The 15,537-nt window shown below is 40.5% G+C and overlaps 1 protein-coding gene across 2 annotated transcripts in view; it reads left to right on the top strand.

The window, feature by feature from the left end:
• STAC (SH3 and cysteine rich domain) overlaps positions 1 to 14,244 on the top strand; it is a 155,359-nt gene extending 141,115 nt beyond the window's left edge. The window contains exons 9-11 of one of the 2 annotated variants that reach the window (XM_004614581.2): positions 1,172 to 1,223; positions 1,667 to 1,804; positions 12,296 to 14,244. In XM_004614581.2, coding sequence (XP_004614638.2) covers positions 1,172 to 1,223; positions 1,667 to 1,804; positions 12,296 to 12,394 — 289 coding nt within the window. In that variant the 3' untranslated portion in view covers positions 12,395 to 14,244. The remainder of the gene's footprint in view (positions 1 to 1,171; positions 1,224 to 1,666; positions 1,805 to 12,295) is intronic. The other variant, XM_055135880.1, reaches the window with a different exon arrangement.
• Positions 14,245 to 15,537: the final 1,293 nt, after the last annotated feature.

Genomic DNA, 15,537 nt, shown 5'->3' on the forward strand with positions numbered 1-15,537 from the left:
TATTTTCAACCATTAATATAATATTTTTTAAAAAACAAGAAATATAAAAATTGCAGAAATGGGGAGGGGAGAACAGTATGATATGAAATAAATAAAATGACTAATTTTACTCAATTGTAATCAAAAGAATCAAATACATATATACATAAACATATAAATGTAAAGGCATGGACAAGAATCTAGAAGAAACTTAAGAAACCACAGTGGTCATGTCTAGGGGGCTGTGGGGCAGAACATCAAGGGGTCTTGCACCTTGAAGCCTAACCACTTCCAAAGTTTGGAAGTTTTTACAATTAAGGAAGCATGATAATCTCTGAGTACAAAAGTACAGCTAAAGATTATTTTCTTTAAAAAGCACAGACATTACATTTGCTTTCAATGTCCAACAAGTATCATAAGTGGATAAAACTGGCAAAAGTCATACCTTTTTTATTTCTCTTTATTTAATGATTACCCTTGTATAAATTAAGAACCATTACTTCAGAAATGACATATGCACCTATATGTTCATTGCAGCACTGTTGACAATAGCCAGAATCTGGAAACAACCCAAGTGCTCGAGAATAGACAACTGGTTAAAGAAATTTTGGTACATCTACACAATGGAATACTATGCAGCTGGTAGGAGATATGAAGTCATGAAATTTGCTTATAAGTGTATGGACATGGAGAGCATCATGCTAAGTGAAATGAGTCAGAAAGAGAGGAACTGCACTCATTTGTGGAATATAAAATAACATAATATGAGACTGACACCCAGGAACAGTAGAGACAAGGTCAAGGAATATTGCTCTATAGTTGGAAGCCTGCCTCATTAGCTGGGGGAGAAGGCAGCTGGAATAGAGAAGGGATCTCTAAGACAATGATGGTTGGAGGAATTGTTTGGGATAGGTGATGTGTGTTGAAAGTAGATAAAGGACCAAACCTCTCAGTATCTGTACTGCAAACCATAATGCCCAAAAGTTGAAAAGGGGGCATATACTGGTGGAGAATGTGCACTGGTGGAGGGATTTGATCATAATATGATTAAAACTCAAACATGAAAGCTTTATATCTCATGGCGATTCAATTAAAATAGAAGTACTATTACTTCAAACTTTAAAATGCCATTTTTTCTTTTAGTTTTTTCCTTATCTATTTTTTTACCCAATTCATTCATTCTTAATTTTAGGCCAGGAGATATGATTACTCTTCTAGAGGACTCCAATGAAGACTGGTGGAAAGTAAGTGTTTCTCTTCCTTTTGTTTTCTTTTCTTTTCATTTTTCTTTTGTTGTTGTTGTTTGGGTTCCACATTCAGTTGTGCCAGGCTTATTCCTGGCTCTGCACTCAGGAATCAACTCCTGGTGTTACTGATAGAACCATCTGGGATGCTGGGGGTTGAACCTAGGTTGACCGCTTACAAGGCAAGCTCCCTACCCACTGCACTATCTCCTCAGCCCCTGTCTCTCTTTTTAAAACAAATCATCTGGTACTGGTGGTGAGTGTAATGTTAGAATTATATGCATGGGAAACTACCAATAATAGTATTGTAAATCACAGATCCTGAATTTTTTAAAAAATTAATTCAAAGTTTAAAAAAAAATTTTTTAAAGGCAAAGCAAATTGGTGACTAAAATGACAATAAATACTACAATTATGGATGTGTACCTCTTTTTTCCTTTCAGGGGAAAATCCAAGATAGGATTGGGTTTTTTCCAGCCAACTTTGTCCAGAGAGTACAAGACAATGAGAAGATTTTTAGATGTATTAGAACCTTCATAGGGTGTAAAGAACAGGGACAGATAACACTGAAAGAGAATCAGGTGAGTAAAGCTCACAAACACAAACCAAGAATAATCAAAACACAATAAGAGTCTATCTGTTGGAGGGGCTGGAGCGATAGCACAGTGGGTAGGGCATTTGCCTTGCACACGGTCGACCGGGGTTTGATTCCCAGCATCCCACATGGTCCCCCAAGCACCACCAGCAGTAATTCCTGAGTGCATGAGCCAGGCATAACCCCTATGCAATGCCAGGTGTGACCCAAAAAAGAAAAAAAAAAGAGTCTATCTGTTGGATATTTAAACTGTTCCAATCTGGGGGCCAGAAAGATGGGCTGAGACCCAACTCAAAAGGCTGAGAGCATGCTTTACGTGCAGGAGGCCTGTGTTCAACCTTTGGTACTAAATGCATCCCCAAACACCACCAGGAGCTACTCAGATTACTGATCCAGAAGTAGCTCATGAGCACTGCTGGGTGTGCCCTCCTCCTCCAATATAAGCAGATGAAAACAAACAGCAGCACCACCAGTGTGTCAAACGTGCAGACCACCATGGTATAGCATCTGGTCCTCATATATTTTCTTGAAGACCACTGCTCTCTGGTACAGGTAGCTGTTCCAGTTTAGACTATGTGCTGTTCTTTTTTTTACCAATGGAGACTAATTTTTCATGGCTTCTGGGGAACGTTTTGTTATCTGCCACAACATTCCTCAGTTTGTTGCATTTTCCTGTAACACAAAGACCCAGGGTCTGGAGCGATAGCACAATGGGTAGGGCATTTGCCTTGCATGCATCCGACCCAGATTCGATTCCCAGCATCCCATATGGTCCCCTGAGCACCACCCAGAGTAATTCCTGAGTGCATGAGCCAAGAGTAACCCCTATGCAATGCCAAAAAAAAAAAAAATAACACAAAGACCCCTCTGAGTTATCTTTTTTTCTTTCTGAGTTATCCTTGAAGCAGCATTTTCACTGAAATCCATGACACTTTTCACATCATTCTGTAAAACATTCAAAACACAGACAACAGGGCACTCTCTCAGGCCACACCCTGGGTGATTTCCTACATCTAATCCAGTGTCCTTCTTGCTTAATGTGGAATTTTCTGTGATGCTGTCAATTTCCTGGAAAATGATGTGAAAATGCCATGCATCCGTATGTCCTCAAGCATCTTGCTTCAGACTCTCACATGGCGCTCCTGGGACTTAACTGTGACAAAGAGACAAGACATGCACAGTCCAGGTCTTTGTCCTACTCTGCCTCCCTGTCTCCTTCACCTGGAAAAAGGTTCCCCACTGCTCTGTGTTCTCTGACTACAGCTTCTGTCCTGTCAAACTCTAGAGCACACATCCTGTCTAATAGTAAAGTGTGTTCAGACTTCCATATTGACTCTTGGGTATGATTTTAGAAATGAGCCATTAGAAATCATTCTCTCCTAATACCATCTCAAACGAATACCAATTCCCAGTCTGGGAAGTCAAAAACTTTTTTCTCTCTGCATTCTTGCTAAACTAATTTCCTGGAAAAAAATCAATGCATCTGAATGATAATGAAGTTTACCGCATAAAAAAACACAAAATGGAAGATACATTCATTTTAATACTGATCTTACTTAATAGAAATACCCAAAACACATATTAAACACATTTTTTAAATTGTTTTCAAAGATAGCTTCTAAGTCCCGTAAGAACAGCAGCTATTGATTTATAATTTTATGTGGTATGTCATTTTTTAAAATTGTTTTCCCAAACTTCATTAGCCATTTTATTTGCCACATGTGGCTTCAAATGACTTAACCATTTTTAAGCTAATAATTACAGCTTCAAATAATAATGATTTGCCCTTTTTATGATAATTCAGAAAAATATCTAGATTAAAAATCTAGAGAAAAGTTATAGTACAGAGGAATAGATTTCTAAAACATATAACTCCTCTCTCTGTAATATCCAAGTAAATAAAAGTTTGTGAAAATGAACGAGCAACAATTCTGCCATTTTTCAGATATATTTTAGCAAAAAGTCAGTGGTGATATCAGTGAAATTTGCATCTACATAAATGCTAGAGTATATTAGGCTACTCATTTTGGATAGTGATTTGATTTGGTGTCCTGTGTTTTAGATCCATAACCTTGTTAAAAATTCATAAATGTATTTATTCCAGTTTTCATAATATACTCAAGGAAAAAATAGAATTTTTTCAAATTGAAGAAAGTTACTGAAAAGTAAAAATTATAATCATCTGTCTGGTGTTCATAATGATTAAAATAAGGTCAAGCTTCATGACAGTAATACTTTCTGGAAGTTTTTATGGTAGTATGATGATTTTATGGATGGATACCAGAATTCAGACCCATATCCTACTCACCTCTCCCAATGCATCCACAAGGGGAGAAATTAAAATGACTTGATGCTTCATAGTTCTTATTAGAAATATAATGAGCCAGGCATGGTCTATGGGCCTGAAATACCTCTTCACCACAACCCCACTATTGACAACACCATAGGCCTATCTGGATCTCAGAGTCCTGCAACCCCAGAGGCCTGCAGAAGGGCCCTGGACTAGAAAAGAATATGAAAATCTGGCCTTGAAGTAAGGTGGCCTCATGCCCATCTCAGAGAAATCCAGAAGAAAAAAGCCTTAGCAGTGACAGTAACTCCCTGGCTCATGTGACCCAGTCAGATCTTTTCCTGTGGAGAAGTCAGAATAAACCTAGGAGAGGAGAGAAGAAATATAAATTAAATATTAATTTTATTCTGGTAATGAAAAAGTCACATAAGCATCAAGGAAAAAAGAAAACATTAAAAGATTTGCTTACGGGATTTTTTTCTTTTCCATTTAAGCACATTCATAGTGTAAAATTTTTGAAGCTAAGTTTAAAAAGAAAATTGAAAATATTTAGTCTTTTCTATCTAATGATATAAAAGTGCACAGTGTTGCTATAATTTTCCTGGGGTTCAATGCTGTACAGGCTCATGTGTTGGTATGTACACACACACACACACACACACACACACACACTCTAGTACTACATCCCCTCTACTATATTACAATAGTTTCTGCTTATGTAAAAACTAGTACCCCCAGAGGTGTATACCTTCTAATAATTTTGGATTATTAAAATTCCTAATGTCCTTAGGAATTTAGGTCACTAGGTTCTATTGCTTTTCAGTTTTACTTGAAACTGTCATTCTTCCCACTTACAAAAATTGCTTACAAGGTGTACCACACTAAGACAGACTTTACAGGGGCTGAAGTGATAGCACAGCAGGTAGGGCATTTGCCTTGCACATGGCCAACTGGGGTTCAATCCCTGGCATCTCATATGGTTCCCTGAGCACCACCAGGAGTAATTTATCAGTATAGAACCAGGAGTAACCCCTGAACATCGTCAGATGTAACCCAAAAAGCCAAAAGAAAAAAAAAAAGACAGGCCATACTTTGAAAACCACAGAACCTAAGTAACTTTATTACACAGTTTAAGATCTTGGAAAATGAAAACCACACAACTTCTCCTTTACTTGGTCACTTGACTACAAGATACATGCTTAAAGAACTCAAGAACTATTCCTGTGCAGACATAATGTACCTTAAATCTCCTGCTCTTTCATTTTCTACACAAGTTTCTTGTTCTCCTTGGAGCCAATATTTGCCTAACACGTTTTTTCCTATACACTCTCCAGAGACCGCAAAAGTCATCATCATCTATACAAAGTGTTAACATCTGAAAAAAATGTCCTTAACAACTGTACCTTTGGGAAATCAGTACACACCACTCTACCTCCCTTGAAAGTATAATTTCGCCTCTTATGGCTATTCCTTACTGGATTGTGATAGCCTGTTTTGGAGTCTGCCCCTAGAGAAAAAAACTATAACTCCAATACCTGATTGACAGTGAAGGAAAGAACAACGGAATATTGTCCTGTACATGGATTATTGTAGTAATCATTTTAATAAGTATCAATATTACTATTATTCACTTTTAATAATTTTACAGATCTATTACATAATATGTATGAAGTTAACTTGTATCACTTGTCATCCTGTTGATCTTCTATTTGCTCGAGTGGGCACCAGTACGTCTCCATTCGTCCCTGTCATGTGCTAGTGTAGCTCAATGGTATCTGTTCACTCCAGGAACACAAAGAGACTCAAACTGTTCATTCAGAGTTTTGACAAAGAAGTCAGACCATCTCATAGGTGGGAAGCCAGGCGGTCTTTTGGCGTCCGTGGAATCCAGTCTGTAACAGCACTAGTCCAGTGGTCATCTCTAAATCGCATTATATATCCGGCCCATCTGATTTTCGATGCCTTGGCAAACGAGACAGTGTCCCTGATTCTTGATCATCATCGATGGAGGTCAGAACTCCGGATTCCTCCTGTCACTTGAGTGAAATGGGATACTCCTAGCATAGCTCTTTCCATTCCTCTTTGGGATACCCAAATAGCGAATAGCATTCTCATCCTGTTTTTGTAGGGCCCAGGTCTCTGGAGCATATGTTAGTGCAGGAAGAACGGTGGAGTCGAAAAGATGTGCCCAGAGCCAGAGGTTCTTCATCCTCTTAACAACTTCTTCGACGCTCTTGAAGCCGTTCCATGCTGCTCTCTTCCTCGTGCGCAGTTCTGGCGCCAAGTTGTTCATGTTGATTTCTCGACCCAGGTACACATAGCTGCTGCATTCAGAGATGTTCGTTCCATTGAGAGCAAATGGAACGTCAGGAACTAGTTCCTTTTTTATGAACATTGGCTTGGTGAGATTCAGCTGTAATCCAACCTTTCCATACTCGCAGTCAAAGTCGGCCAGCATTTGTGTGGCTTGGCTAATGTTTGGTGTTAGAATGATGTCATCATCGAAGCGGAGGTGGTGTAGCTTCCAACCGTCTATCTTCACTCCCATTCTTTCCCATGCCAGTCGTCACATGATGTTCTCGAGGATGGCACTGAAGAGTTTCAGTGAACTGGTATCACCCTGCCAACTCCTCTCTTTACCTCGATGATCACTTCCTTGTAGAATGGTGAGGTCCTGGTAGTGAATCCGTAATACAGCTCTCGGAGGATCTTGATGTATGAAGACACTCAGGCCGAGCCTCACGCATGAAGTTAACTTACAGCACATTATTTGAGGTCCCACAGGGGCACTATGAATTTTTCAAATGAATGATTTAGGATTCAATTTTTTAAATGAGGAAACGAAGGCTCCTAGGCACTAAGGGGGCAAAAATTCTGGATAGTGTTCAGGCTGGAATTTAAATACAGGTCAGCCAGCTCCAGCTCAAGGCCTTGCACTCAGCCGCACACCTCAAACAATGTCCAATGTCGAGCAAAACTCTGGAGAGTAAAGCAAAGCGAGGAACTGTGCAACATAATTGGCCTAGTTAGGATCCAAGAGAAGACAGGTGTCAGGAAGGGAAGAATCCCTGAATAATAGGGACCTTTGAAAACAAACATTTCTCATGCAGCCATCCTACCAATTCATGCCAGGCAATGGAGTCGTCCTGCCCACATACCCTGTTTCCAGTGCATACACATACCACAGTGAAAGGCCTTACCAGCTGAATTCCATACCAATGTTTCAAACTTTTCTAGATTTACCCCATTTTACCTTCCTGTTCTAAATATTTATAATGTTAAAAAAACAATTTTTGAATGAACCAAATTTGGGGAAGATGTTCACCATTTGGGACACTGTCTTAAGTAGTTCTGCTAGCACATTTGATTTTCTTTTTTCCTCAGAATAATTGTGTGTTTCCCCATTTGAGATGAAACACTATTTTGATGTTATTCAAATACAAATCAGTCGAACCAGAAGGAAAATTAAGATGTGCTCGAGTTGATCAGTTTCCTGAAGCAGAACATCTGCTCAGTGATTTCTACCAATTGGGATAATTCCTAAACTTAATCCCAAAATAATGACTTTCCTGAGGATGGGATCCACACTGGCATTCTTCATTCTCACGTTTGAAGTGTGCTGGGGTTGGCGTGCACGTGACACAAGCCATGCAGTTTCTTTAATAGAACACGTTCTGATGTAACAGAGCATTTCAGCCTGCCCTGGAACCAAAAAGATCTGCTATGGTTTTTGAAGACAGTGTGATAACTCTTGTCTAGCCTGGTGGATTTTTTTTGTTTGCTTCTTTGTTTGGAAGAGATGAGGATTGCAGCCACACCTCATGGTGCTCAGAAGGCTACGCACTCCATGAAGTGCTCAAGGTACCAACCTTATGGTTCCATAGATTGAAGCCAGGTCTCCTGTATGTAAAGCATGCACTCCAGCTCTTTGAGCCATCTCTCCAATCCCAACCTGGCATACTCAGGGTGTGGTTTATAGATCACCTGAATGAGAACCATTTTGGACGTTGTTCAAAATGTTTCACCCCAGAACAGCTGAAGCAGAACCTTTCAGAATTAAGCCAAGGAATTAATCTCCTGCCAAACACTCCAGGTGTTACAATCACAGCTGACAACAGATGACTTTCATTACATTAACTCACTCTTACATCCTAGAGTTGTTCTGTAGCAACTGATGACATTTTTAGTTCCATTACATATGAGTCAAGAGAAAAAGTCACAGAGGTCGCAGATTCTCTGCTTTCAAACCTTGTCATCAACATGACAACCACATTTTGAAAAATGTCAACCACTTGGGAAAAATTTGCGTTTTAATTTTTTAATTTGTAGTTTTAAATCTATTATTGAGATTTTTTTCCCAATTTAGTGTCCTAAATTATCTTATGTATAAATTTCCAAATCATGCTTGTTTTGAATAAACGGTTTGAGGCTCTTCATGTTCCTGGAGCAAGCAGACGCCATTGGGCTACATTAGCACGCAACAGGGATGAATGGAGACGTTATTGGCGCCAGTTCAAGCAAATCAATGAGTAATGTGATGACAAGTAATACAAGTGATACATGCTTGTTTTAAGGGAAATTTAACTTAGTAACTAGAACACGGGTCCAATTATCTACAGGTATGGGACAGTTTTCTGCATGATTTGGCTAAATCCTGTTTGAAGGTCAACATATTCAAAAGCAGCAGAGTAGCTTCTCCTGAATGGGGAGGTGAAGGTCAGGTGTGGACCCTGTGCACTCCTAGACCCGTGCCTGGCCATTGTGGATGTATGGCAAGATTATTCTCCTTCTTCTTCATTCTCATTCTACTTCATCAATCAAAGCAAAGCCTACATGTGATATTCATCTGCAGTGACCAATGCCACCTAGAATTACCTAGCAGACATCAGCAGGGTATTTATAACTCTAACAATCCAAAGAGACTAATGGTCATTAGCAGGGAAATAAAGAAATTTGATTTTTAAAATAAATGCAATGCATCTTTTTGATTAAATAACATTTCTGCCTCTGGGGTTGTTTGGTCTCACAATTATCCTATTAGTTTTTCCACAGAGCTTTTGTTTCCAAATAGAATTAGGTTTTACTTTTGTTATGAAGACAACATCAACACAAGACTATGTTTTCTTCATTTTTGAAATTTAAAAAAATAACATGTTAAATCAACTTGAAGCACCATAAAAAGTGGTTTTTGTTTGGCTTGGGATTTGGATTTGGTGGGGGGGTTGGGTTGCTTGTATTTAAACAACACCCTGCAGCGCTTAGTGGTTACTCCTGGCTCTGCACTCAGGAATGAGTCCTGGTGATGCTTGGGGGACCATCTGGGATGCTAGGGATCCAGTCCCTGTTGGTCACATGCAAGGCAAATGCCCTACTTATCACTATGACCCCAAGAAAAAGTGTTACTAATGTATTCATGGGCCTCTGACCCCTATAAAACTATTTTTATTGAAACACTATTGTGGAGAGTTAGAATATCTACCTTATATTATTTGGTAACTTTAGTGAACATCTTTAATCTTAACTGTTTCTCCATAATTTTGATTATTTTTGGGAGTTTTGGTCCACATCCTGTGGTTCTTAGTGGCTATTCCTGACTCTGTGCTCAAGAGTGACCCCTGACCATGCTCAGGGAATTATATGTGGTGCCAGGGATTGAACTGGAGTTAGAACACATTGTCTTTCCTTATGCAAGGCAAGCTCTTTACCCCCTATACTATCTATCCAGTTCAACTCTGATTAATTTTACAATAGACTTTAGGAAAGCAAATAATTTATTTTTACAGGATATATTTACATACTAACTCCTTTGAAAAGATACAGTCAGTTGATACTTGTATCAGCTATCTATGTGCTAGTCCAGCCCAAACTGAACAGACTATCTTTAATGTTTGTTATCATTAAACAATTGCATATTTTATAAGATTGCATGTTAATCTGCATTTCCTACGAGGTTCTGGATACTGGAATTTGTATTTCTTTTTTGAATGATATGTACACATATTCCACCTTCAGGCAAACTGGTCAAGATTTGTCAGTACTGAAGGAAAAAATTGCTCAGACATCAAAAGTGACCTAACTAGAAAGAAAAAGAGAAGAAGGGATGGGGAAAAGGAATAGAAATAGAGAAAGAGAAAGAGTCCCTACCAGGACTGGAGGTAAAAAGTCACAAGAGAAGAGGAAAGAGAATAGAAGATAGTAGAGAAAGAGAAGGAGTAGAAATGGAGAGGAAGGGAGAAAGCATGCAAGGGAGGGAGAGAAAAGGGAAAGAGAAGAGAAAGGGAGGGAAGGAGAGTAAGAGGAGAAGGCAGGGGAGAAGAGGGGAAAGATGAAAAGAAGGGAAGGAAGAAGAAGAGAGAGGAGGGGAGAGGAGAGTTGTAAGAAGTGGAGGGAAGAAAAGAAGAGTGGAAGAGGGAAGAAAAGAGAAGGGAAAAAGAAGAGAGGCAAGGAGAATCTGGAAAAAACCCGAATGCCCCAGAACGGATGACTGGTTGAGGAAACTTTGGTACATCTATACAATGGAATACTATGCAGCTGTTAGAAAAAAGGAGGTCAAGAATTTTGTAGTCAAGTGGATGGGCATGAAAAGTTTCATGCTGAGTGAAATGAGTCAGAAAGAGAGAGACAGACATAGAAAGATTGCACTCATCTATGGTATATAGAATAACAGAGTGGGAGACTAACACCCAAGAACTGTAGAAATAAGTACCAGGAGGTTGACTCCATGGCTTCGAGGCTGGCCTCACGTTCCGGGGAAAGGTCAACTCAGAGAAGCGATCACCAACTACATTGTAGTCGAAGGCCATGTGGGGGAAGGGAGTTGCGGGCTGAATGAGGGCTAGAGACTGAGCACAGCGGCCACTCAACACCTTTATTGCAAACCACAACAGCTAATTAGAGAGAGAAAACAGAAGGGAATGCCTTGCCACAGTGGCAGAGTAGGGTGGGGGGGAGATGGGATTGGGGAGGGTGGGAGGGACACTGGGTTTACGGGTGGTGGAGAATGGGCACTGGTGAAGGGATGGGTTCCCAAACTTTGTATGAGGGAAGTATAAGCACAAAAGTGTATAAATCTGTAACTGTACCCTCACGGTGATTCTCTAATTAAAAATAAATAAATTTAAAAAAAAAAAAAAAGAAAATTTCCTCAAAAAAAAAAAAAAGAAGAGAGGCAAGGGAGGGGAAAGGATGGAGAGAACAGAGGAGAGAGGAGGAGAGAGGAGAGAATGAGGAGAAATTCTTTAAATACATCATTTTCCTTCCTTCCTAAAATTTCTTAACACCAGGCTGTTGGCTGATGCTAACAATGATTTTGCCCTTTTTCATGAAGCAGAGGCCTGATTTGGGGTTTTTATTCACCTCTATCAAACCATAATTTAGGTAATCCCAACTGAATTGACCAAATTGACCCTATTCTGAATTAATAACATTATATAACATGTATTGTTGTTGCTATTATTATCATTACTAATATCATTATCTAGTGATTATTTTGGTGATGAACAATGGCCTAATTTTGTCTGTTTGCTTGGTCAGCTGAGGGACATAGCAGGGTGCAGCTGGACTTGCATTTCTTGCACATTTTCCGCCACCATTCTGGTTTCTTGCCCCTCCCTACCACAATACCCTTCTCTTCGCCTCGTTGTCACTATTCAAGGAGGACTTTATTACCTACCCGTAGGCTGGGTCACCACACACCAGCAACTCTCTGCAAATGCCTTTTATCATTTCACTCTGGCCAGACCCACCCCTTCCACCATTCAGCACGGTGCCCACTCTGGAATAGGGGAGGCGTGGGCATCTGCTTGCTTGAGAGTTCCATTTGGCTTTCTGGTAGGATCTGTTTACACTTGCAAGCATCTTTAATATGATATCTTTAGGACTCATCTCATGCCACAGACTAGCCTCTGTCATAAGCACTATCCCCATCTGTCCACATAGTGACTCCGTAGGAAGACAAGATACAATGAATCCCATTTGGCCTTTACAAGACCAAATCTCAGAAATCATGTATTACTGGATCTCCTGTCAATCCCAAACTCTGCCTAATGTTTCAGCAAAACTTCTTCCTCCCTGCAGAGTCCCCAGTTCCCACCTTGCTGAGGACTCCCATTCACCCCGCCTGGTGGTCCTCTGACTCAAGCGCTGCTCTCGGTGCACTTGTCTTACGGTTTCTTCCTTGCCATGCAGATCTGCGTGACTTCGGAGGAAGAGCAAGACGGCTTCATCAGAGTCCTCAGCGGGAAGAAGAGAGGACTGGTTCCCCTGGAGGTCCTAGAAAATGTATGAACTGCTGGTCCTGCCCTTGGCAGTGGGCACACTCTGTCTGCTGAGGTGCCTCCTCTCATGGTGTCCACCAGGGGCTGCCACACCGACCCAGCCACCCAGGGAATGGCGTGACAGCACTCAGGATCTAAGATTGTCCGGGAAGAGCCACGGAACAGAAAGCTCATGACTCAGCAGGCTGCCCTGGCTGGAGATGAGGCTGAGTCCCAACAGAGCCAAGTGCTGTATCTGGTGGAGGCAACAGGACCACCCCCCTCACCCCTCCAAGACTCCACTCCTTTCTTACCCACATGGTTGTTCGCTAACCTGCTGGACAGTGCTGCTGTATGCAGTGTGGCCCCCATGGGAGGTTCAGATCCAGGCTGCCGGGTAGGATTCTGGGTCCAGACCTTTGTTCCCACTCCATCAGCATCATCGCATTGGAAACCCCACCCAGTCTCTCTGCCCAGCTCAGAAGGCCAGCTGCTCAGCTCCCAAAGGCCAGTTCCCCTCTCAAGCCGTCACCTCTAAAGGAGGTCCCTTTAGTCCTCCTACTCAGATCCACCTGGTTTGTATTAGAGAGAAGGACTTTATGGGTGTAACTCTGGAGACAAAGACTTGTCCTGCCCAAAGATTGCTGACAGATAAGGGCCTTTCTGCAGCTTTAGTGTCAACTGAGGACTAAGGCATAGATGCAAAGGGAAAATTGGAGTTAGATAGGGCAGAGTGAAGATAATGCAGAGCTTTCTGTCATGCAGTCCTTTCCCTAAGGAGGGACCAGTGAAGAGAAAGGGGCAGAAAGTCCCCAAAGGGGACCATGTTCATTTCATATCCTTTGTACTAGGGGCAGCATTTTTTCTTGCACCCTTCTAGAGGACAAGGTTGAGCCCACCTGGCAGGGAACCAGGAACATGAAAGAGATCAATAACAGCATCTTAGGAGAAATGTAAGCCAATAAGAATCTGTGCTTTAGGGCCATCTATTACACCCAAGCAGCTGTCAATTGGAAAAAGAACCCTTATTGCTTCATCCCTCTGAAAGCAGAGGAACTTGGGGCCAACTTAGCATCCTCTAGGGGAATCTCTGTTACTCTGTACTTGTACTAATGTTTACAAGAATGCAATATACTGTGATGCCTTCCTCCTCAAGACTTCTCCTAGCACTTAAACTTGCATCCTAGTCACCGTTAATAGGTTGAACTTCAACCCACAATGACCTTAGAATCAATGTCAGTTCGGTTTGTTTTGTTACAAAGCAATAAAATCATTAGAACAATTGGCTTTAAAAGACTTAAGTGGATGCATCCTGTGCATGTAAGCATTATTCCCATAATTAAAGCATCATTCATCTCCATTTCTTTCATTTGCGACCACTTAGCATGAAACTGGGAGCTGAGAGAGGATGGCTAAGGGGCGTGTTCACAGTAGCTGGGATGCCTTACTCTCATTTTAAAGCCAGCATCCAGAAGTTCCTCCTTCTCTGACAAAACCCGGCCAACTGATGTACAGAGTCAAGATGGATTATTTGAGAGTCAGGACAATATGACTGCCAGACTGTACAATGAATCAATGGAATGCCAGAGTACAATGTACATTGTCTCTAACTCAATATTCCATTCAATAAAGACAACCCAATGTCTAAATAAAAGCACAAAAGTGTGTGTGTGTGTGTGTGTGTGTGTGTGTCTTCCTGTGAAGTATCCACGGAAGATTATTTTTGGTACAAAAGTATCACATTATATGCAAATTAACCTGCATTAAAATTTGAAATCAAATCTAAGGTGGACCACTCCAGTGTCCCCCAATGACCCTCCCTCTTGATATTCTGGCCCTACCATTTTTCATTCAGCTCTCTCTTCTTCCATCTTTCTAAGATCCTGAAAGATAATTTACCCTGGACTAGAATGTTATAGAATAAGTAGAATCTGTGTCCCCACAGGTGAAGATCTCAGGAGTTTTATCAAGCTCTGAAGGCTTTAGCAAATGCTGGCCAGCAGGGCGTAGGCTGGTATAAATTTGGTAATACAAGAAACTTCAACATTGCCCAAAATAGCATCCCCAGGAAACTGAGCGAGCAGGTGTGCTTTACAGATTTATTGCAAAATAAAACTCTTACCAACAACTCGGACAGAAAATTATACCTAATTTACTGACATCCTGTAACAATCTCTTATATTTTACTCAGATGCCTCACTGTTACATGTTTTGCACAACACCTGCTGTTTTTGACCCTCACAAGAGTTTTCTTCTCCTAACCTCCAAATAGAAATTTTATATAGTCTTTGATCTTTCTGTGAGTAATAAAAGCTTTTTAGTGGACCTTGAAATTTTGGATAATGGCCATTTGTTTTGTAGTTTCTCTTTAAAAATGAAAAAGTGTAATTTTAAAAATTCATGTTTTCATCAAGCTTAATTAGCTACTGAGCACGACCTATCTCTTCAAGAAACCAGGATATACTGAAGTCCCAAAAGGACACATCGCTATTTTCAAGCAAAACGGTAGATCAGTGTTAGATTTGCTCCATTGGCTTCACTTACAATCTCAGATTATTTGCCAGATCTTTCTCTTTCTCTGCAATAATAATTTTCCTGTTTCAACTTCCTCTAGACCATTTTCTTGAACATGATTTGCTTTGTTTGTTTACTTCATGTTTGAGGTGGAAAAAATTCAAACTTAATACTCTTCCTCTGAGTTAAGCTTTGACTGTATTAAAGTGTTTCTGTTTTCATTCCTTTCCAATTACTCTGCAATTACAGTTTTTATACTTTCCTTAGATATTTTTTTAAATTTTTGTGCCTGTATGTATGATTAAAACCACTTCTTTGTGGTCAGAAAATGTGTTCCATACAGTTTCTTCTTTGAGAAATTAGTTGACATTTTATTTATACTCTAGGTAGTGACTAATATTTATAAATGCTCAATGGGCATTGATGGGATAAAATTAAGCCATTGGATCTCTGATACCTCTTGCCAGGAATGATCCCTGAGCACAGAGCCAGGAGCAAGTCCTGAGCAACACTTAGCATGACCCCAAGGCCAATAAAACAAACAACAAACACACATACACACACACACACACACACACACACACACACACACAAAGACTTACATGCTCACATGACTTCCAGATTGTGGGAAGTCATGAGGGTTTTTGTGGGAAGGATGAG

The sequence above is a fragment of the Sorex araneus genome, chromosome 4 (assembly GCF_027595985.1).
Source record: "Sorex araneus isolate mSorAra2 chromosome 4, mSorAra2.pri, whole genome shotgun sequence".
NCBI classification, from domain to species: domain Eukaryota; kingdom Metazoa; phylum Chordata; class Mammalia; order Eulipotyphla; family Soricidae; genus Sorex; species Sorex araneus.